Below are 17,963 nucleotides of genomic sequence, written 5' to 3' on the forward strand. Positions count from 1 at the left end.
AAGGCTTTCAAAGGGAAGCAATCGATTGCCCCAAGTGCAAGTGGGCATTTTTAGGCAATTGACGTAGAACACTCGTGTCTATGTGCTAAGGTTTGAGAGTACAGTGCAGCGGAATCAAACGCACACAGCACACACAAGAGCCTCCGTGACTATGTGCTAGGGTTTGAGAGTAGAGTGCAACGGAATCAACCCCACACAGCACATGCAAGAGCCCTAAAACTACTGTTTTGTTTAATGTGTGTTACAACTGTATTTCAAGTACAAGTAATGATTGAAGTCGCGATTGTGAATGAAAACGTCGGTACACAGCCACACACTTCTGTAGAACCTCCTTGGCCCGCCCTTACACCAGAAACGCTCTGTAGGCCCCAATCGCTGGAGAGATGCATACAGTTTTGATGATTTCCTTATGCACACATATATATGCACCAATGTGCTGGTCGGCGCGCCCTGCCTGTTTACAGGACTGCCACCTCCTCATACAAGCTGGCAGCATAGTCACCAGAAACGAGAAACGAGAACGGAAACGTTTGAGGAATGGAAACCGGGAAACGAGTTTTTAGGGGTGGAAATGGCCGTTTCTTGTGACAACATCACTTGGGAAACAAGAAACGGCCATGGAAACAGATTGGGTCCTGAAACGGAGAAACACGTTTCTAGGGGCTGAAACGGCCATTTCCTGTGACCATGGCTGGCAGACCTGCTGTCCACTGGCCAGCTGCCATGTGGCACTTGCTCTGACCGACTGCTCTCGCACCTGCTGTCCGACTCCTATCCAGGTGTACCATAGATGAGATGCATAACAATTGTGCATAACTGAGACAAGGATTGGTTAGCCAGATGTGACCCAGGTGGCAGAATTTGCGTTGTCTAGGCTCATAAGTAGCGATGAGACCCATGTTAATGACCACCATAAGGGGCACTCCCAGCTACTTTGGCCCCAACAAGAAGATGCCACTCCAGATCTGCTTCTAATGGTGTAGACGCAGATTTTTACAGTCCTGAAGCTTGAATGATGTAAGGGAAGTCCATAGTTGACTAGAAAGAAAAACACCTAGGATTCATTCAAAGCATGTGCAACATTTTTCACCCCTTCCTCCAGCTGCAACATAAGTGTTGAATAGCAAAATATTAGCTGCATCATTTTCTGGCTCCAAGTCAAGGATAGATACTGTAGCTTGCTGGGCTTTTTCAACATCGTTGTGAATTCTGCAAGCACTGAGCAAGGCCCTCCACACAGTTGACGAAGGTTGACATGGCAATCTGTTAATGAACTCGAGTGCTTCATCTAGACGCCCCGCTCGCCCGAATAGGTCAACCATGCAAGCATGATGCGCTTGGACAGGCATAACACCATAACTTTTAGTCATGAGAAGGAAAAGAAGACATCCGTAATCCACCAGGCCTGCATGACTGCATGCAGAAAGCAGTCCAACCAAGGTGATGTGGTTCATTTTTACATCACCTTCCTGCGTCTGGAGCAGCAGCTCAAGGGCCTGTTTGCCCAACCCACTTTGAGAATATCCTGCAATCATTGCATTCCACGAGACATTGTCTCGTTCACACATACTGCTGAACACTTGTAATGCACCTTCAATGCTTCCACACTTCCCATACATGTGAATTATGGCATTCTCCATATCAGTGGTAAGATTTTTTCTTGTTTTCACCATCATCAAATGAATCTCCCTACCTTGTTCTAAACTCCCTAGGCTGGCACATGCATTCAGCGTGCACAAGAAGGTAACATCATCTGGCATCATACCTTTGTGTAGCATCTCATCAAATAGCTTGAGACTCACTTCAGGGTTCCCCGACAAGGCATACCCAGCAATCATTGCATTCCACGAAACCATGTCTTGCCTTAGCATTTTCTTGAACACTTCACATGCATCATCCATACTTCCACATTTAGCATACATGTCAATCAGTGCATTCTCCAAAAGAACATTCGGGTGGAGACCAGCATAGAGTGCATGAAAGTGAAGCAATCTCCCCCCTTCCATATCTTTCATGATGGCACATGCTTGAATCATGCTCAATATTGTCGCCATATCTGTCTTCACACATTTGCTAATCATTCCCTTGAAGAGTCTAAATGCCTCCTTTGTGAGCCCATGCTTGACATACCCTGCGATCATCACATTCCATGAGACCAGATTGTGTTCAGGCATTCGATCAAACACTCTGCTTGCCTCCTCCATGATTCCACACTTGGCATACATGTCAGCAACAGTAGTCCACAGAAATACATTATGTTTTGATCCAGTTTTCACAATATGACTGTGGATAATCTTCCCTTCGTCAAAGGCTCCTCGATTGATACACCCCTGCAAGAGACAGACATAGGTATAGGAGTCTGTTTGAAAGCTACATTGATCCATGAGGTCCAGAATATGCAGCGCCTGCACTTCATGTTTAAAATCTGTTCTTTCCTCCTTTCCATTGCTGTATCTGTTCATCAGATGCCCAGCCTTTGATCCTCTCCTATGATAGTCGTCTCCCAAAGGCTGAATCAAGTCCCACTGTCCATTGCCACGACATGCACAAATATTATTAGTTGTTAAATAGAAATTGATAACTTTCAAATTTAGCTTGACAGTGACACATGCATATAGCACCAGATACGAATACATACATACCTGCCTATACATGAGTATGGATACAATGATGCATACATACATAACAATGGAAAGCAGGGGAGTATTTGTGGCATATCTGCCATAACATCAGCCCCACTTGGAGTTGGTAAGTGATATAATGATCCAATTATGTTTGACAATGGAATGGTGGTAGAGACGGTTTACATTTAAATTTATTTTTCTTTTTTGAAGGCATTTGCGGAGGCGATTCACCTTCAGAAAATTATATGGAGAGGTATCCACAGAAATACCTTCCTTGTATGGAAGAGAAGGAGCTTTGCACCTCTGGTAGCTGGCATGGATAAGGAGCTACAAAACCAATGGCTACAAGGCTGACCTGTGTCTTTTTGGAAGTGGGCACAAGATTGTGGAATACAATTCATGCTTGCTAGGAAAGAACGACAGAACAGACATCCTCAAAATTGAAAACCACTTTCCCAATAACTAGATTTGCTTGATTGTATGCACACAACTGAGGATTGGGACAATGTGCCTCAGCATTGTATCCACAATTTGGAATACAAAAGAATAACCAAACAGGAGTAACCAGCTCCTGCTTCAGTCCCCAAGGCACTCTCTGTGCACGAACACACATATGCACGCACAGCGTACTAGCTTTATTTGCATCTTCCTATTGTTAAAAAGGGAATTATTAAGATCCTACAAGCAAACCCATTACGATGGTATTGTTTCTGTAACGGGTAAGAGCATGTCTTGGAATCAATTAACCTAAACAAGATTAAGATCACTAAAAGCAACAAAGCCCACGCACTCAACAAATGAAATATCTCCATGGTACACCACACTAGGGGCCGAAGATGGGTCGACCCCCCCTGGCCTCAACCCTTTAGGTTATATTACCAAAAGGAGTCTGCTCCAAATACAAGATCTTGGGTGCCCAGGCCAGGGTTCACCTGTCTGCACCTGACTATCCCAAGTACAAGTAATGAATACAATTAAACAAAATACCATCTTTGGACCCTCCCACCTCGCATGAGGAGTCCAAAGATAAGTGTCGGAAGCTCTCCTGCAATCCACACCGAACGTGGAATCATCAGAAAAGGACTCTTCGCACATGCACAAGTGCTAGAGCACACCCAGAGTAAGGCTTGTCTTCCAAGATCACAAACTTCTCATGTTCCTTTAGGGTGGTTTCTCACATCTCCAAGCCAGAAGATGAAGCCTATAGAGAGATTATGTGTAGCAAAAGCACCTTCTTCACACCCAATATGATTGTGTCTTCCAAGATCACGAGTATTGATGCTTTTCTAGGGTTCAGCTGATCACAAATTTGATGTTCAGCCAGATCCATTGATTCAGGGCAATAAAATCCTTCTAAAAACAGTTTTTTAAGGGTTTTTGGGGCAGTTTGAGGGTTTTTGCACTTTTTTAGGGTTTTTGAACTGTCCGTACAGGTCTGCACAAGTCCGTGCTCTCTCTGTACTCTGTTCGAACATCTCCGTACAGCCTTGTGATGGAGAGAGAGAGAGAGAGAAATGAAATGAAATGATATATTAACGTCTTCAGAAGGCCAAAATGACCTATGAGACCAAAAAGGTTACAACAATTGGTGGATCTGATACAATGTCTGTGTAAGAAAAGCTAAAAACAACTAAACAACTAACTAAAACTGAAACAACTGAGGAAAAGTAAGGTACTAGGAGCTCCTAATGGATAACATATGGGAGGAAAACTCCAGCAACAAAAGTAAGCATCATATACATCACTATCCAAAGATGTCTCTCATCGGTCGATGGCGGATATCCTCAATGTCCTCCATGGTGAGTACTCTAACTGGACGTCTCCCATGCCGTGCTAGTATGGTCCTGATCCTCTGTTGTAGTCTCCGCCGGTGTCGAGATGGGCCTCTCATCTTGGGGCACCTGGACCGCCCCAGCTCTATAGCCCGATCAATCACTGTACCTCTGGTGCGGCTATACTCTGGGGCTAGCTGCAATGCCTACTGGCCTGACTGCTCAATCTCTGGTCGAAAGAAGTCTGTAATCTGCCTCTGTAGGTGTCTCTCCCTCTCTGATCCCCTCCCTCTCAAGAGACCCTCTCTAAGTCTACGCAGCTCCAGCAAGTATAATCCAAGGCACCTCTGATCCTGGTATCTCATGACTCTAGACAGTGGTCCGAAACCCTCTCTGAACAGGCAGTGAAAACGGCCTCGTATCTCATAATATACTGGACAATGACATATGTGATGTAACTCTGTCTCTGGCTCCATCTGGCACAGCTGACAAATCCTGGCCTCAGCTGGTACTCCTCTGAATCTGCCAGTCTCAATCTCTAGCTGGTGTGAGGATGTGCGCATTTAACCAATAGCACATCGTACCCCATGAGAAAGATGAGTATCCATGTAGCTGGGTCTAATCACAAACCCATCCTCCGTGAGCTGGAGAAGATGATCTCTATAGAAAGCCATCTTCGTACCAAGCTCCTGTGTCGACTGTATCCATGTCCTCCTAGTGTCCAGCTGAGTCAAGTCCTGCCTGATAAGTCTGGTAATCTCTGCCCGTGTGAGAGAGAGGGAGGGTGCATCCAGGGAGTACTAAAATGGAGGTAGCATGTCCATACTAAAGCCATGCAGTTGGAACCAAGCTGTCATCTGTGCATACCAACATGATCCGTCTCCCTGTGATGCCAACTGTCGTGAGGACTCCAGGGCTAAGCGAGCATATCTGTCTCTAGGGAGAGTCCAAGTGCTATGTATAAAGGAGACTGATCGAGTGAGTGCCTCTCCTACAATGGGGGGGCAGCCATCTCTGCACGGATAATATCATGTGGTACAGAGGCCTTGGCCCTAATCATCCGGGAAATCATAGAAACTAAGGGCCTCTCCATACATCTCCATCCATCAGTGCTACCAGCTCGGCTGTGGTGATCCACTGAGGGTCCCCATATCTCCACTCCATACAACATGGCTGAAGTGACCAAAGTGTCAAAGAGCCAGAGCTTTGTTCGAGGTTCCTGCAACGTGATGGCCATATCCTCTGACGATATCTCCTTCCCAGCCTAAAGAACTTCCTGCTGAAGAGCCTGCAGCTTGTTAATATGCTCCCGCATCATCGACGACTTTGCAGGGCTCATAACCCGCATCTGTACTTCCAAGGAAATCCTCTTCATGGGCGATACCCTGTTGTAAAGTGAGGCCAAATGCTGCTATATACCTCTGGCCAGCGTCATGTGCTTTACATGATTGATTACCTGTGGTGTGCAGTTGAGGAAAATAAACGAACGGACCCTGGCATTGACACGATCCCACATGTGTGTCTAAGCCTCCCGGTCCTTTCGGGTCGACGGTACCTCCCCTTCCTCAACTTCCGGCCGTGGAACCCCAACAATGACGAAATCAGCGAGGTCGTAAGACTCCAAAACAGATTCCATCATAACCTTCCATATGCCGTAGTTGCTCCCGTCCAATTGACGGTCCACCGGGAACGTGGGGAGTGTCAGGATCTTCACATGTCTCTCGGCCATCTCATACAGATCTGCCATAGCGGGGATGTACTCTGAAAAGGGTGGGTGGGTGGGAACAAAGAAGAACTAAAACCTGCAAGTGGCTGTCCAGCAAATCAGCCCGCCTTCCTCTTGCTTCTCCTCTTCCCGAACAGTCCCAAAACAGTCCACCAGTCAGCCACAAAACAGTCCCCCTCTTGCTCACACAAATCCCAAGAACTATCTAGAGCCTAGGGCTCTGATACCATGTCAGAATACGCAGCGGAGATGATGACCAGATCTGGGAACACAAGAGCAAAAAAAACCCATGCAGAAAAACAGCACAAGAGAGAGATAGATGTAGGCATGTAACTCTGCTCTGATATACACAAGAAGATCCCGAATATGATACAAGTGTGGTATGGGGGCTGGGGGCCTATTTATATGCCCCTGGAAGAGCAGTCGGCCAGCACAAAAGATGCCCACGACTGAGTGAATACAGTCGGCCAGCAGAAAAATGCCCACGACTGTGTGAATGCAGTCGGCCACCAGTCCAGAAGCCCACGCAACTGCTGTTGGGACAGTCGGCCAGCCACAGGACTGCTGTTGGGACAGTCGGCTAGCCCTCGAGTGCTCCTGCCAACCCAGAACTGCCTCCCAAGCCACAGAAAAAATGGGAAAAATAGGGAAAAATGCGGGGAGTGAGGAAAAATGATAAAACACCTGATAAGGGCGGGCACACCCACAACAAAGGCCCTGGTGTATAAATCTAGACAAGAGATGACTTCTAACACATCATCAAAAATCCTTCCTTGAGAGGATCAACTCGCTCTCCTTTAGTCAAACGATCAAAAATCCGCTCAAAATCTGCGTCATGAGCATACTGTTCTCGCATAGCATCAAGTTCATGATGAAAGATAATAGAGACGTCGGCCACATGTGGTTTCCTAGACAAGGCATCTGCTACCACATTCTGTTTGCCATCCACATGAACAATCTGAAAGTGAGACATGGACAAAAAGTTTGCCCATCTCATATGCTTCTCCCTCTGCGAGCTTCGTTTGAGTAAATAAGTATCGTAGAGTCTAATGATCACTCTAAACAATGAAATCAACCCCAAGAAGGTAATGCTTCCAAGTAGAAAGAGCATGAATCGCCGCAAGAAGCCCCTTCTCATAAACTTGTAGATTCCTTTCTGCGGTGACAAAGTTCTACTCTCATAAGAAATAACATGTCCATCCTGCATAAGAACAGCTCCAATGCTATTCCCACATGCGTCACACTGTACCGCAAAAGGTTTATGTAGATCTGGTAGAACCAAAACTGGACCAGTGGTTAGCTTTTCCTTAAGCTTGTTGAAAACTTCCACTTCCCTCTCTGTCCATCGAAATTTTACATCCTTTTTGGTCAGGTGATGTAAAGGTAAAGCAATTTCTACAAAGAATCGGATAAACCTCTTGTAATATGAACAAATTCCTAAGAAACTTCTCACATCATGAATAGTCTGCAAATCCGGCCAATTTTTTATCGCTTCAACTTTCGCTGGATCCATCCTGACGCCATCCTTAGACACTATGTGCCCAAGAAAGTGAATCTCTTGCATGAAAAATTCACTCTTCTTTCCGTTGACAACCAATCTATGCTTTCTGAGTTCCTCAAATACTTTGGTCAAATGCTCCCGATGCTCCTTCTCTGAATGAGAAAACACAATCATATCATCAAAGAAGGTGCCCATCACAAAACCACGGTGGGGTCGGAAAATCCGATCTATCAACCTTTTAAAAGTCGCTAGAGCATTCGTAAGACCAAAAGGCATGACCAAGAACTCATAAGTATAAAAGTTGTCCTGAAAGCTGTCTTGTGCACATCTTCTGGCTTGATGCGAATTTGATGGTATCCACTCTTCAGATCAATGCGCCTGAAGTAAGCTGCTCCCTGTAACCGATCCAAAATATCATCGATTCGTGGTATAGGGAATCTGGTCTTGATGGTAATCTTATTCAGTGCCCTGTAATCAATGCACATCCGCCAAGAATCATCTTTCTTTTGTACCAAAAGCACTCGTGAACAATAGGACGAAGAGCTCGGCTAAATCAATCCTTTGTCCAACAGATCACGCACTTGACTCATAATCTCTTCTTGTTGGGCTGCACTCACCCTATAGGGTGGCTTATTCGGTGGTGAACTTCCAAGAATCAAATCAATCCCATGATCCTAAGGCCTAGCAGGCGACAACTCCCCTGGCAAAGCCTCTGAAAAAACAATCTTGAAAACTTTTGAGAAAGTCCAACCTTTCCTTGTCCAACTCAGACACGTTGGAATCTGTGGTATCCTAATTCTCTTTAACAAACACTAAGTAAACAGAAAGATGTTTCTTTATTAAACGAGAAATGGCCGAAGCCAATACAACAGGAATAGATTCTCCTTTATGTTTTACATCAAGAGTGTGTTCCTTATTCTTGTGAGAGAGATTTTCCTCTTGAAAGTATCTACTACCGCTTTAACCTTATGGCACCAAGGCATACCCAACAAAACATCACAATCCTCCAAAGGCATAATGTAGAAATCATCCTCTCTGTCCGTGTAAGTCTACACACTGAGACGCAGTTTCCCAATGATCGGTGTAACCTCAACCGAATGTCCAGGACAAGCCAAAGTAGCCTCATGCAACACACCCATCTCCTCTGGTTTGATGTCCAACTTTGCTGCAAGCTTGGGGGTGATGAAGTTTGCACGAGCCCCAGGATCGAAAAAGATCAAAACCTGCTGATCTCGAAGTCTTCCCCATGCTCTGCACAACTCTAAAGCTGCATCCCATTGCTTCAACCCTATCAAGTCAGGTAGTAGTCCAGCAGACGGTTTCTGTTTCTTTGCTTTAGGCTCTTCCTGTGAGTCACCTGCGTTTTTAAGTGCTCTCTTCGGACACCTATAGTACCGATGTCCCTCTTCTCCACAAGAGAAACATTTGTTGGCAGCTATAAGTTCTTTCTTTTCTTCATTTGTTCTCTGCGGTAAGGGCTGAAATTTCCTCTTCTTGGATTGCCCCTTCTCTCGTGGTTCGGTGTCATTGTTGTCCTTTGACTCCTTTGCCTCTTTAAATGCCTTCTTTGAGAAGAGACGTTGATCCTTAAATCCTGACATCTGACCAGTAAGCATGGCATATCCAGTCTGAGCATTTTCTATCATCCGAGGAGTCATATTAATGACCTTTGTTTTAATGCATTAATCACGAAGCTCCTTGGGTAACCCACAGTAATATGTCTCTACCTGCTCAACCAGTGACACGGGCCTAAAGGACGTGACCAGTAGCAGAGCATCCCAAAATTTCTTGTTATATTCTTCCAGATTGCTACAATCTCTCGAATCTAATCGATGCCAAGCTGTCATAACATCCACCTCAAAAGTTGGTGTCAACCATAAAGAAGGGAAGATTTGCTTGAACTCCACCCAAGTGCTAGGTGCTATTCCCTGATGAAGAAGTGTCGACCACCATTGAAGAGCATTTCCCTTTAGGAAAGAAGCTGCCTTCCGTACCTTAGATGCCTCTGTGAAGTTACCACCAGAAAATGCCACATCAAACTATTGAATGAAGGTGAGAGCCTTCAAACGATCCTTTGCACCACTAAAAGTATCAAACTTTACTGCAACACCACCCTCTTTATAATCTTTTGGCTTCTCGCCCTGAACAAGATTATCATATGGATGTGGTTTGAGAAAAGAATTGCCCATAGCATTAGATCCCATGCCCATCAAACCACCTCCCATACCAGGCATACCAAAAGCACTTCTGCCACCACCACCATAAGTTCCATACATACCTCCTGGCATACCTGGTTGCATACCATAGCTCCCAGTCATGCCCATGTTGGGTACACCCGTCATGGAATGAAAGACAGAGCCTCCACCAAAATAACCAGGATGAGAAGTATTAAAAGGGTTTCCATGGGTAGGTGGGGGAAAGAAGAAGAAGAATCGGGGTATGGCTGAAAAAATGGGTAGATGGGAGCCGAATGTTGAGGCTTAACTTTCTTCTCAGACCCCTGCTTCCGTGGTTTAGAATCAGCTTTGAACTTTTGTGGAAAACGTCAGTCCTTCGCGAGTTCCATTAATCCCTCCATCAAACTTTGCATCTTTGCTTCATAGGTGGCATCATCATCTTCAAATTCTGGCATATCGGGAGGTAATTCTTGCTCGCTTTCCTCATCTTCATCGAAGTAGTCGTCCTCTTCTGAAGATAAATCCTTCATCTCCGCACTAGTTCCAACCATAGAATTAAATGTGTCGACCACAGGCTTGCCCCTTGAAAAAGTTGACGATGAATCCCGGCAATGAACCTTGAAACCGGCCTTCAGAAACTTGACGGGCGGTGAGCACACTTAATCACACTCAAAACTCTTTATGAATTGGATTAATAAACTTCGAGAAAGAAGAAAAAGAATAAGTGGAGCTAGAGTGCTCCTGCACAAAAGACCAATTGGCCCCAAAGCGTGGCGTCCCCGCAGGTATTTAGTTATCACTCGAGGTCGGCGTAGCCCTTGTACAGTTCCCGAGAAGATGCCTCCTTGCTTCACATGGAGGAGATCTTCTCAAACTTTCACCCAGTTTGTGTGGCAAACTCGACCCGGAAGCTAGTCTTGCAAACCTCATGCACTGACAATAGATGAAAACCAAGTGCGGGGACATAAAGAACACAAAAGGAATGCTTCCCCCCTTTGCCATCGGGAATGATCTTCATCCTGCCCTCACTATGAATCGTTATAGTGTTATTGTCGCCAATGACAATGCGACCTAGGAAGGAGTCATGTGCCTGGAAGCACCACTATCGAGAATCCACTCCCGAGTATCCTTGGCGGTGAGACCAACTACCTCCCCACTCCAAGAAGATGAAGCATCTATGTCCAAAATCTCCAAGTGCACAAAGGCTGGAGTCTTTGCAGCTAAAGCTAAAGCTGAAGAATTAGCACTCTTCGCGATACACCACGTAGAACATTTTCTCCAATAGTGGCCTTTCTCGCCGCAATCATTACAGGTCCGTTCGGCCATCAATTTATCACGGTCTGAGTTGGGCTTCTTCTCAAAAGACTTCTCCGATGAAGACTTCCCTTTGCCGTTATTGTTGTTGTTGTTACGGCATTTCGACCGCTGGCCAGTCAAGGCCTAAGAAACTCCGCCCTGTGGAGGGTTCGTAAAACGCTCTTCCTGGTCCAAGACCATAGGCACAAGCTCCTCCTATGTGATGGTGCTGAGCCTACCACTGGTGATCAAAGAGGAATAGAATGTTGAGTACTGAGAGGGAAAATGAGACAACAAAGTAATGGCCATGTCCTCTAAGGATATCTCCTTCCCAGCCTAAAGAACTGTCAGAATACGCAGCGGAGATGATGACCAGATCTGGGAACACAAGCAAAAAACGCACGCAGAAAAACAGCACAAGAGAGAGAGAGATGTAGGCGTGTAACTCTGCTCTGATATACACAAGAAGATCCCGAATATGATACAAATAAGGTATGGGGGCTGGGGGCCTATATATACATCCCTGGGAGAGCAGTCGGCCAGCATATGAAGTACCCACGACTGCTGAAAATGGTCCCACGACTGCATAAATGCAGTCGGCCAGCAGACAGGTGCCCACGACTGAGAAACTCCAGTCGGCCAACAGTCCAATAGCCCACGACTGAGAAACATGCAGTCGGCCAGCACTGGAGTGCTCCTGGAATCCTCTGGCAACCCTCGCAAGTCTCAGAAAAATGGGAAAAAATAGGGGAAAAATACGGGGAGTGAGGAAAAATGATAAAACACCTGATAAGGGCGGGCACACCCACAACAAAGGCCCTGGTGTATAAAACTGGACAGGAGATGACTTCTAACACCCCCTCTCGACTCCTGGCTGTGAAACCAACCACTGGGAGCTGGGGTGCCGCCTGAGCAAATCCTGAGAGAGCGACTTCGTGAAGAGGTCCACCGTACTGTCCTCCGTCGAACAGAACTCTAGCAAGATGTCATCAGCAACGATCTGTTCACGAACAAAGTGCCTCTGGATGACCATGGGTTCCTCCAGTGGAAGCCCAAACCTGCAATGTAACCTCCTGCTGCTCCGTAAAACTGCTCCTGGCCCTGAAGTAGATCTCCTCGTGTCCGAATCTCCTCCCCAAACTGAGTCACTCCAACCGTGGAGTCGGGCTCCATCCAACAATCCCCCTCCTGTGTACAAGAGTCCCTGATCCTTCGCATGCCGCAGAAACCACAGGAAACGCAATCCTGCCTCCCAAAGAGTCATCCGCAACCATGAGCTCAACTGCCTCATCAGGAAGCTCCCGTCCAATCTGGTGTCCATCAACCAGATCAATGAACCATACAACTTCTGAGTCACAGAGACATCACACTGCTCACAAGGATCAACACCTGTTACGGTGCACAAATAAGTCCTGGAAACCTGATGAAACCTGTCAACCACCCCCTCTGAATCCAGAACCACAAAGCCTGGAGAAACCACCTCCTTCTGCAAGTAATCACCTGCCACCTGCCTGGCTTTCCGAAAGGTCCCCGTGGAAAGAACATCCTCATCTACGGGAGGTTCTATGTCCCGAACACTACGAGACATCAGAGCATAAGTGACCTGTTCAGTTTCCTCTGACTCACGAACACAAGAACTACCAACATCAGTACTGGAAAGTTCCTGCCAACTGCTGCCATCCACTGGCAAGCTATCCACCATCTGGTCCCGAAAAGCCCGCACCTGCAGCGTATCCACACTTGAGTGGCCATTATCGGACTGCCACTCATCACAATCCTAAGGACCTGGGAGAGAGAGTGCTGAAAGCCTGTAAACTCCATTCTCCACTCCGCCTTCCCAAACCACTTGGCCTGTTGCTTTGTCCCGGAGAGCAACAAAATGCTCATCAAACTTCACCCGTACGCCAGTCTTGCAAACCTGATGCACTAACAACAGATGAAAACCAAGTGCCGGAACATACAACACCTAGGAGAAATGCTTCCCCCCTCTACCATCGGGAACTATCTCCATCCTGCCCTCACTGTGAACTGGGATAGTGGACGTATCCCCAATAAGAATATGACCAGAACACCTGCAGAGATCCTGTAAACCGGAACGGGAAGGAGTCATGTGCCTGGAAGCACCACTATCGAGAATCCATTCCCGAGTATCCGTTGCGGAGAGTCCTCCAATCTCCTCCCTGCCGCCTGAAGAAAATGAAGCATCGGTGTCCATCACCTCTTGGTGCACAAAAGCCGGAGTCTTCATGATTGCTACTGAGGAGTCTTCATCCTTCTCGGTCTTCTGCTTGGGACACTGCCTCCAATAGTGGCCTTTCTCGCCACAATCATTACAGGTCCTCTCTGCCTTCAGTTTCTCGCACTTCTTCTCAGAAGACTTCTCCGATGAAGCCTTCCCTTTGCCCGAGTTACGGCCTTTCGACCGTTGGCCAATTAAGGCCTCCGAACCTCCACCCTGAGGAGGGTTCGTGAATCGTTCCTCCTGGTCCAGGACCATGGGCACAAGCTCCTCCCACGTGATGGTGCTGAGCCTGCCACTGGTAATCAAAGAGGAGTAAAATGCTGAGTACGAAGAGGGCAAGTGTGACAGCAACGTTATGGCCATGTCCTCTGACGATATCTCCTTCCCAGCTTGAAGAACTTCCTGCTGAAGAGCCTGCAGCTTGTTAATATGCTCCCGCATCGTCGCCGACTTTGCAGGGCTCATAACCCGCATCTGTACTTCCAAGGAAATCCTCTTCATGGGCGATACCCTGTTGTAAAGTGAGGCCAAATGCTGCCATATACCTCTGGCCAACGTCATATGCTTTACATGATTGATTACCTTTTATCTATATGTAGTAGACAGAGTGCTTGGGGTTTGAATCCTTTGTAAGTGGATAATAGAGTTTTTGTGCTACGGTGTTTTAGTTGTGATGGATATGTTGTTTTGATTGAAATTGTTGAGAAGAATCAATTGTGAGTGAAGATCTAAAGTTTGCTAAGTAAGATGAGTCAGATAGTGCCAACTGAGAGTAAGCAGTGTCAGACAGGGTCAACTGAGTATTAGGATCAATCAACTAAGAGTGTAGAAGAATAAAATTAGTCTTTTTGAGTTGAGAGGAAGTCAATTAGAGTCAAATCTCACAGTCAGAGATTGTCAGAGTCAGTCAGACTTTTTGTAGCCTGAAGAAAGTCTAACCGAGTCAACTGGAGGAGGTCAGCTAAGGTAAGGATAAGAATTATAGTGATAAATCATTGTAGAGTCTAGGGTGTTTAGGGGTTTGCATTTTATACATGTGTATATGCGATTTCCCGATAGGGTATCATTTTATATCTGTGTATATGTAGCTTCCGAGGAGTGCTACACGCCGGCCAGCTTAAGGATGGAGGGGGCACCATTTTTTTACTATGTATATACGGTTCCGTTGCCCATGCCAATTGGCTTCACCCACCCTTCCTCCATCACACAAGGATGAAACCTTCGCCTAGTCCTTGACCAAAAAGGTGTGTTTGTTTTCTTCAAGTACATCTGCGGCAAGTACAAAACATGGAGTTTTGGCACATGTCAAAGTGCTACTCTTCGGTTTCTTGGAAGAAAGCGTGGTCCACCAACATCGATCTCTACAAGAGCATAGTGGCACCATATAGGATAGAAAGGAGTGAGGAGTTTATCGACCAGCTGGACAACAAGTTGGAAGCTTCCCCACAAGAGATCCAAGCAAGAAAAGCAACACATATAATGGTAAGTCCATTCATAGATGAAGCTCAACAAGAGGGAGTGTCCAAGGCATAGTTCGGTACGAAAATATGATACCGTACGGGAATTTTTTTACACTTACAACCTATGGAGCTTCAAGCTTGAATGTGAGCCTTGAGGGAAGGTTGGGAGGGGAGGAGTCTACAGTGCTTGAGGAACCAGAACATGGATATGTGTCTGTCCCAGTTGGATCTCCCCATTGTCTCCAAAAAAGAACCTGGATGGGTAATGCAATACCAAAGGTCTCCCAGTGTAGCGTTTATGACTAAGGGACCGTCCTTGCACAAATACGAGCAGTGCATCTAGGGTGATAGGTTTAGGGACTCCTCTCTAGATCAAAATGGCCATGTCCAAATCTTCTCCCTCATACATAACTTGAGAATCTAACTGTCTAGCCTACCTATACCATGGATCTCCAAGTGATGTAGCAAGATTCTCTCATCCTACCAATCAAGTGTACACTACCAGTCTACCTTGCCAGATTTTTTAGGTCTCTCAACAACCCCATATGGAATACTGAGTGGACACGAAAGTTACGATGTATTGCGAGCGTTTGGGATCTTCGTTAAGCAAGGTTTCTTTTTTTTTTTTAAGCATTTGGAATTTTTTTTCAAAAAAAAATTTGGGAGGAGAAAAAAAAAACTCGTACCGTACAATATTGTACCGTACGAACCATTCAGTACGAATGGGTTTGTACCGGTACGAGAAACAACTATAGTCCAAGGATGCCGGGAAAGCTTTCAAGAGAGAGAGTGGTATTGATGAGACAGAGTTCCTAAGTAAGGAGCAGATTCTGGAAGATGAGCCCAGGGAGCAGACACCACCAGACTTGGAGGTGATCCAGACAGATGGAGAATAACCCATCCTAAAGTCCATTCCAATTTCTGAGAACAAAGAGGAGTCATCAAGAGAACTTCAAACTTTTCTCTCCAAATTCATTGAGGAGGATAATGACGAGCGATTCCGCAGTGGTGTCTACCATGTTAGCTGAGCGCCCAGGACAAAGGGGCTAGTTCCAATGCCCGCAATTGGAGGCAATGGCGGAGACATCATTGGAGACAACAAGTCTAGTAGCCATGCTACTAGAGTTCAAACCGGTGTGTGGAGCAAAAAGCAAGTTCGCCAAAAAATCCGTACTGAGTTGGAGCAATGGACCATCGTTTGCACCTATGCTCCAAGTTAAGCTAGAGGGGATGTCACGTGCAGACTCTCCCACGTGTGACATATCTTTGTAATATTGTCCAAGTGCCCAATGAGTAACCCATTGTGGACAGAGTTATTAGGTTATTGTGTGAATGCACTTAGTTGGACATTATTATTAGGGTTGGTAGAGTTGTTAGCCAACTCACCAACATTAGACACTATAAATAGGAGTCTAGGCTTTAGCGATATTCGTTCATTGATTAGTCAATCATCATTGAATCATTGAGAGCTCAAGAGCAATGCTCCCATTGAGTATCTCTATTCAGCATTACATGAAGAAGTAACAGTTTGAACATGGGTTTTAGTCTCTGTTAGGCGCTAATCACAATCAATCAATTCATAAACACCCATGTTGCATGCAAATCTTGAGGAGCAGGGCCTCTAAGAAGATCAACTGGGTGCTAGGGGGCCACAGGTTGCACGAGTGGAGGTACCGGCTAAAACTCGGGCAAGCAAGAAGTCTTTCCATGTCTAGGCTGATGTAAAGCCATCTGCAGAAAACACTTCTTCACCTATGGATATGAAGGAGTACAGGAGGTTGGTGGGGAGTTTCATCTCCTTGTGCAATACACGATCAGACCTCAGCTTTGCAGTTAGTGTATTGCGCAAGTTCTCAAATTAGCCTGGGAGAATCATTGGAAGGCGCAGATGTGGGTGTTGAAATACATCCAAGGTATGGTTTTCTCACTTGACATTGGTGGACAATCATCTTCTTGGCCATTTAAAATTTACATTCATTGTCCACTAAACACTTGTCTACTATACCCCTAGCTATTGCCAAAATAGGGTGAGATGCTAGAAGCAGGAGTAAAAAGACTTCTATGAAGTATGAAAGATGGTACAAAGAACAGGAGAATCAACCTCTGTGATAGAGGAGAAAAAACCACTACAAACAAATTATACCGATCTGTTACGCGGTACTGTCACTCCACATGCCGTGGCTCGCTGTGACATATATTGCATCATGGACCATGCAGACATGCCATGGCTCCCTGTGACATATATTACATCATGGGGATGCCATGGCTCCCTGTAATGGTCAAATGTGTTATGGTTTTTCGGGGAAAATTTTTGCTTTATGCCTTTTACAGGCCACCATTCAAGCTGACTCAAGAGCTAGCACCTGTTACACCATTCCCGGCCTCCATTCAAGCTGTACCTTTGTTACGAAAAACCTAAGAGCTGTCCCGTGTGGAAAAAGAGAACAATCTGAATCACTTTAAAGAGTTACCTCCAGCGTACCGCGAGGCGTGGGATAGGAAGGAGAAGGGTTGCAGTCGTCCGCAGCTTTGCAACGCCAGCTCTTCGAACCATGGAAACGAAGGAGCCACGGAAGTGTCTTCCTGCCTCTTGCTTACTCCAAGATTTCGAATGGACGCTGCGGACATCATAATGGGTCCAAAGTTCAAACTCTACGATGCTACGGTAGTGTGTGTGAACGCACCACCACCCATGTGTGGTTGGGCACATGGGTGGTTGGGCACCTGTGCATGCGAGCTCTTTGTCTCTTCTCAATGGACGGGTCAGTATATTGTGTGATTGCGTTGATGAGATTTATCAATCCCGACAATGTTGCTATGTAAAAATAAAACATGTCGATGCAAACCCAAGCGTGTGATGCATTGATTTGTTTCTTGGGAACTTCTCATTGATCGAGCTCTTTGTCTTGCTCTAGCTCTTCTCAATGGACGGGTGATGTGATTTATCAATCCTCCATTGACAATGTTGCTATGTAGAAATAAACATGTCGGTGCAGTGTGGTGCATTCATTGGTAGATGACTCATGCATTCATTGTTGGTAGAGATGACTCATTCTCATTGGCGCTTTGAAGAAACAAAGATGACACACAAGCTTCCTCAATAGTGGCATTGATTGGTAGATGACTCATCTCATTAGTGCTTTAACACTAGTTTGGTACCAAAAC

The 17,963-nt window shown here is 45.9% G+C and overlaps 1 protein-coding gene across 2 annotated transcripts; it reads right to left on the minus strand.

Moving 5' to 3' along the window:
- Positions 1–223: 223 nt before the first annotated feature.
- On the minus strand, positions 224–17,588 carry LOC147636764 (pentatricopeptide repeat-containing protein At2g03880, mitochondrial-like). 2 transcript variants are annotated; one of them, XM_086800293.1, is made up of 2 exons: positions 17,270–17,588; positions 224–2,525 (listed from the first exon to the last, which is right to left on the minus strand). In XM_086800293.1, exon 2 carries the CDS (start codon positions 2,460–2,462, stop codon positions 1,062–1,064), a length of 1,401 nt encoding a protein of 466 aa, XP_086656419.1. In that variant the 5' UTR covers positions 2,463–2,525; positions 17,270–17,588; the 3' UTR covers positions 224–1,061. The 2 variants fall into 2 exon arrangements, with proteins under 2 accessions (XP_086656419.1, XP_086656418.1); XM_086800292.1 differs by having other exon boundaries at positions 17,281–17,537.
- Between the last annotated feature and the right edge of the window lie 375 nt (positions 17,589–17,963).

Source organism: Cibotium barometz, chromosome 7 (genome assembly GCF_041138505.1).
Source record: "Cibotium barometz isolate CiBa-2024 chromosome 7, ASM4113850v1, whole genome shotgun sequence".
Taxonomy (NCBI): Eukaryota; Viridiplantae; Streptophyta; class Polypodiopsida; order Cyatheales; family Cibotiaceae; genus Cibotium; species Cibotium barometz.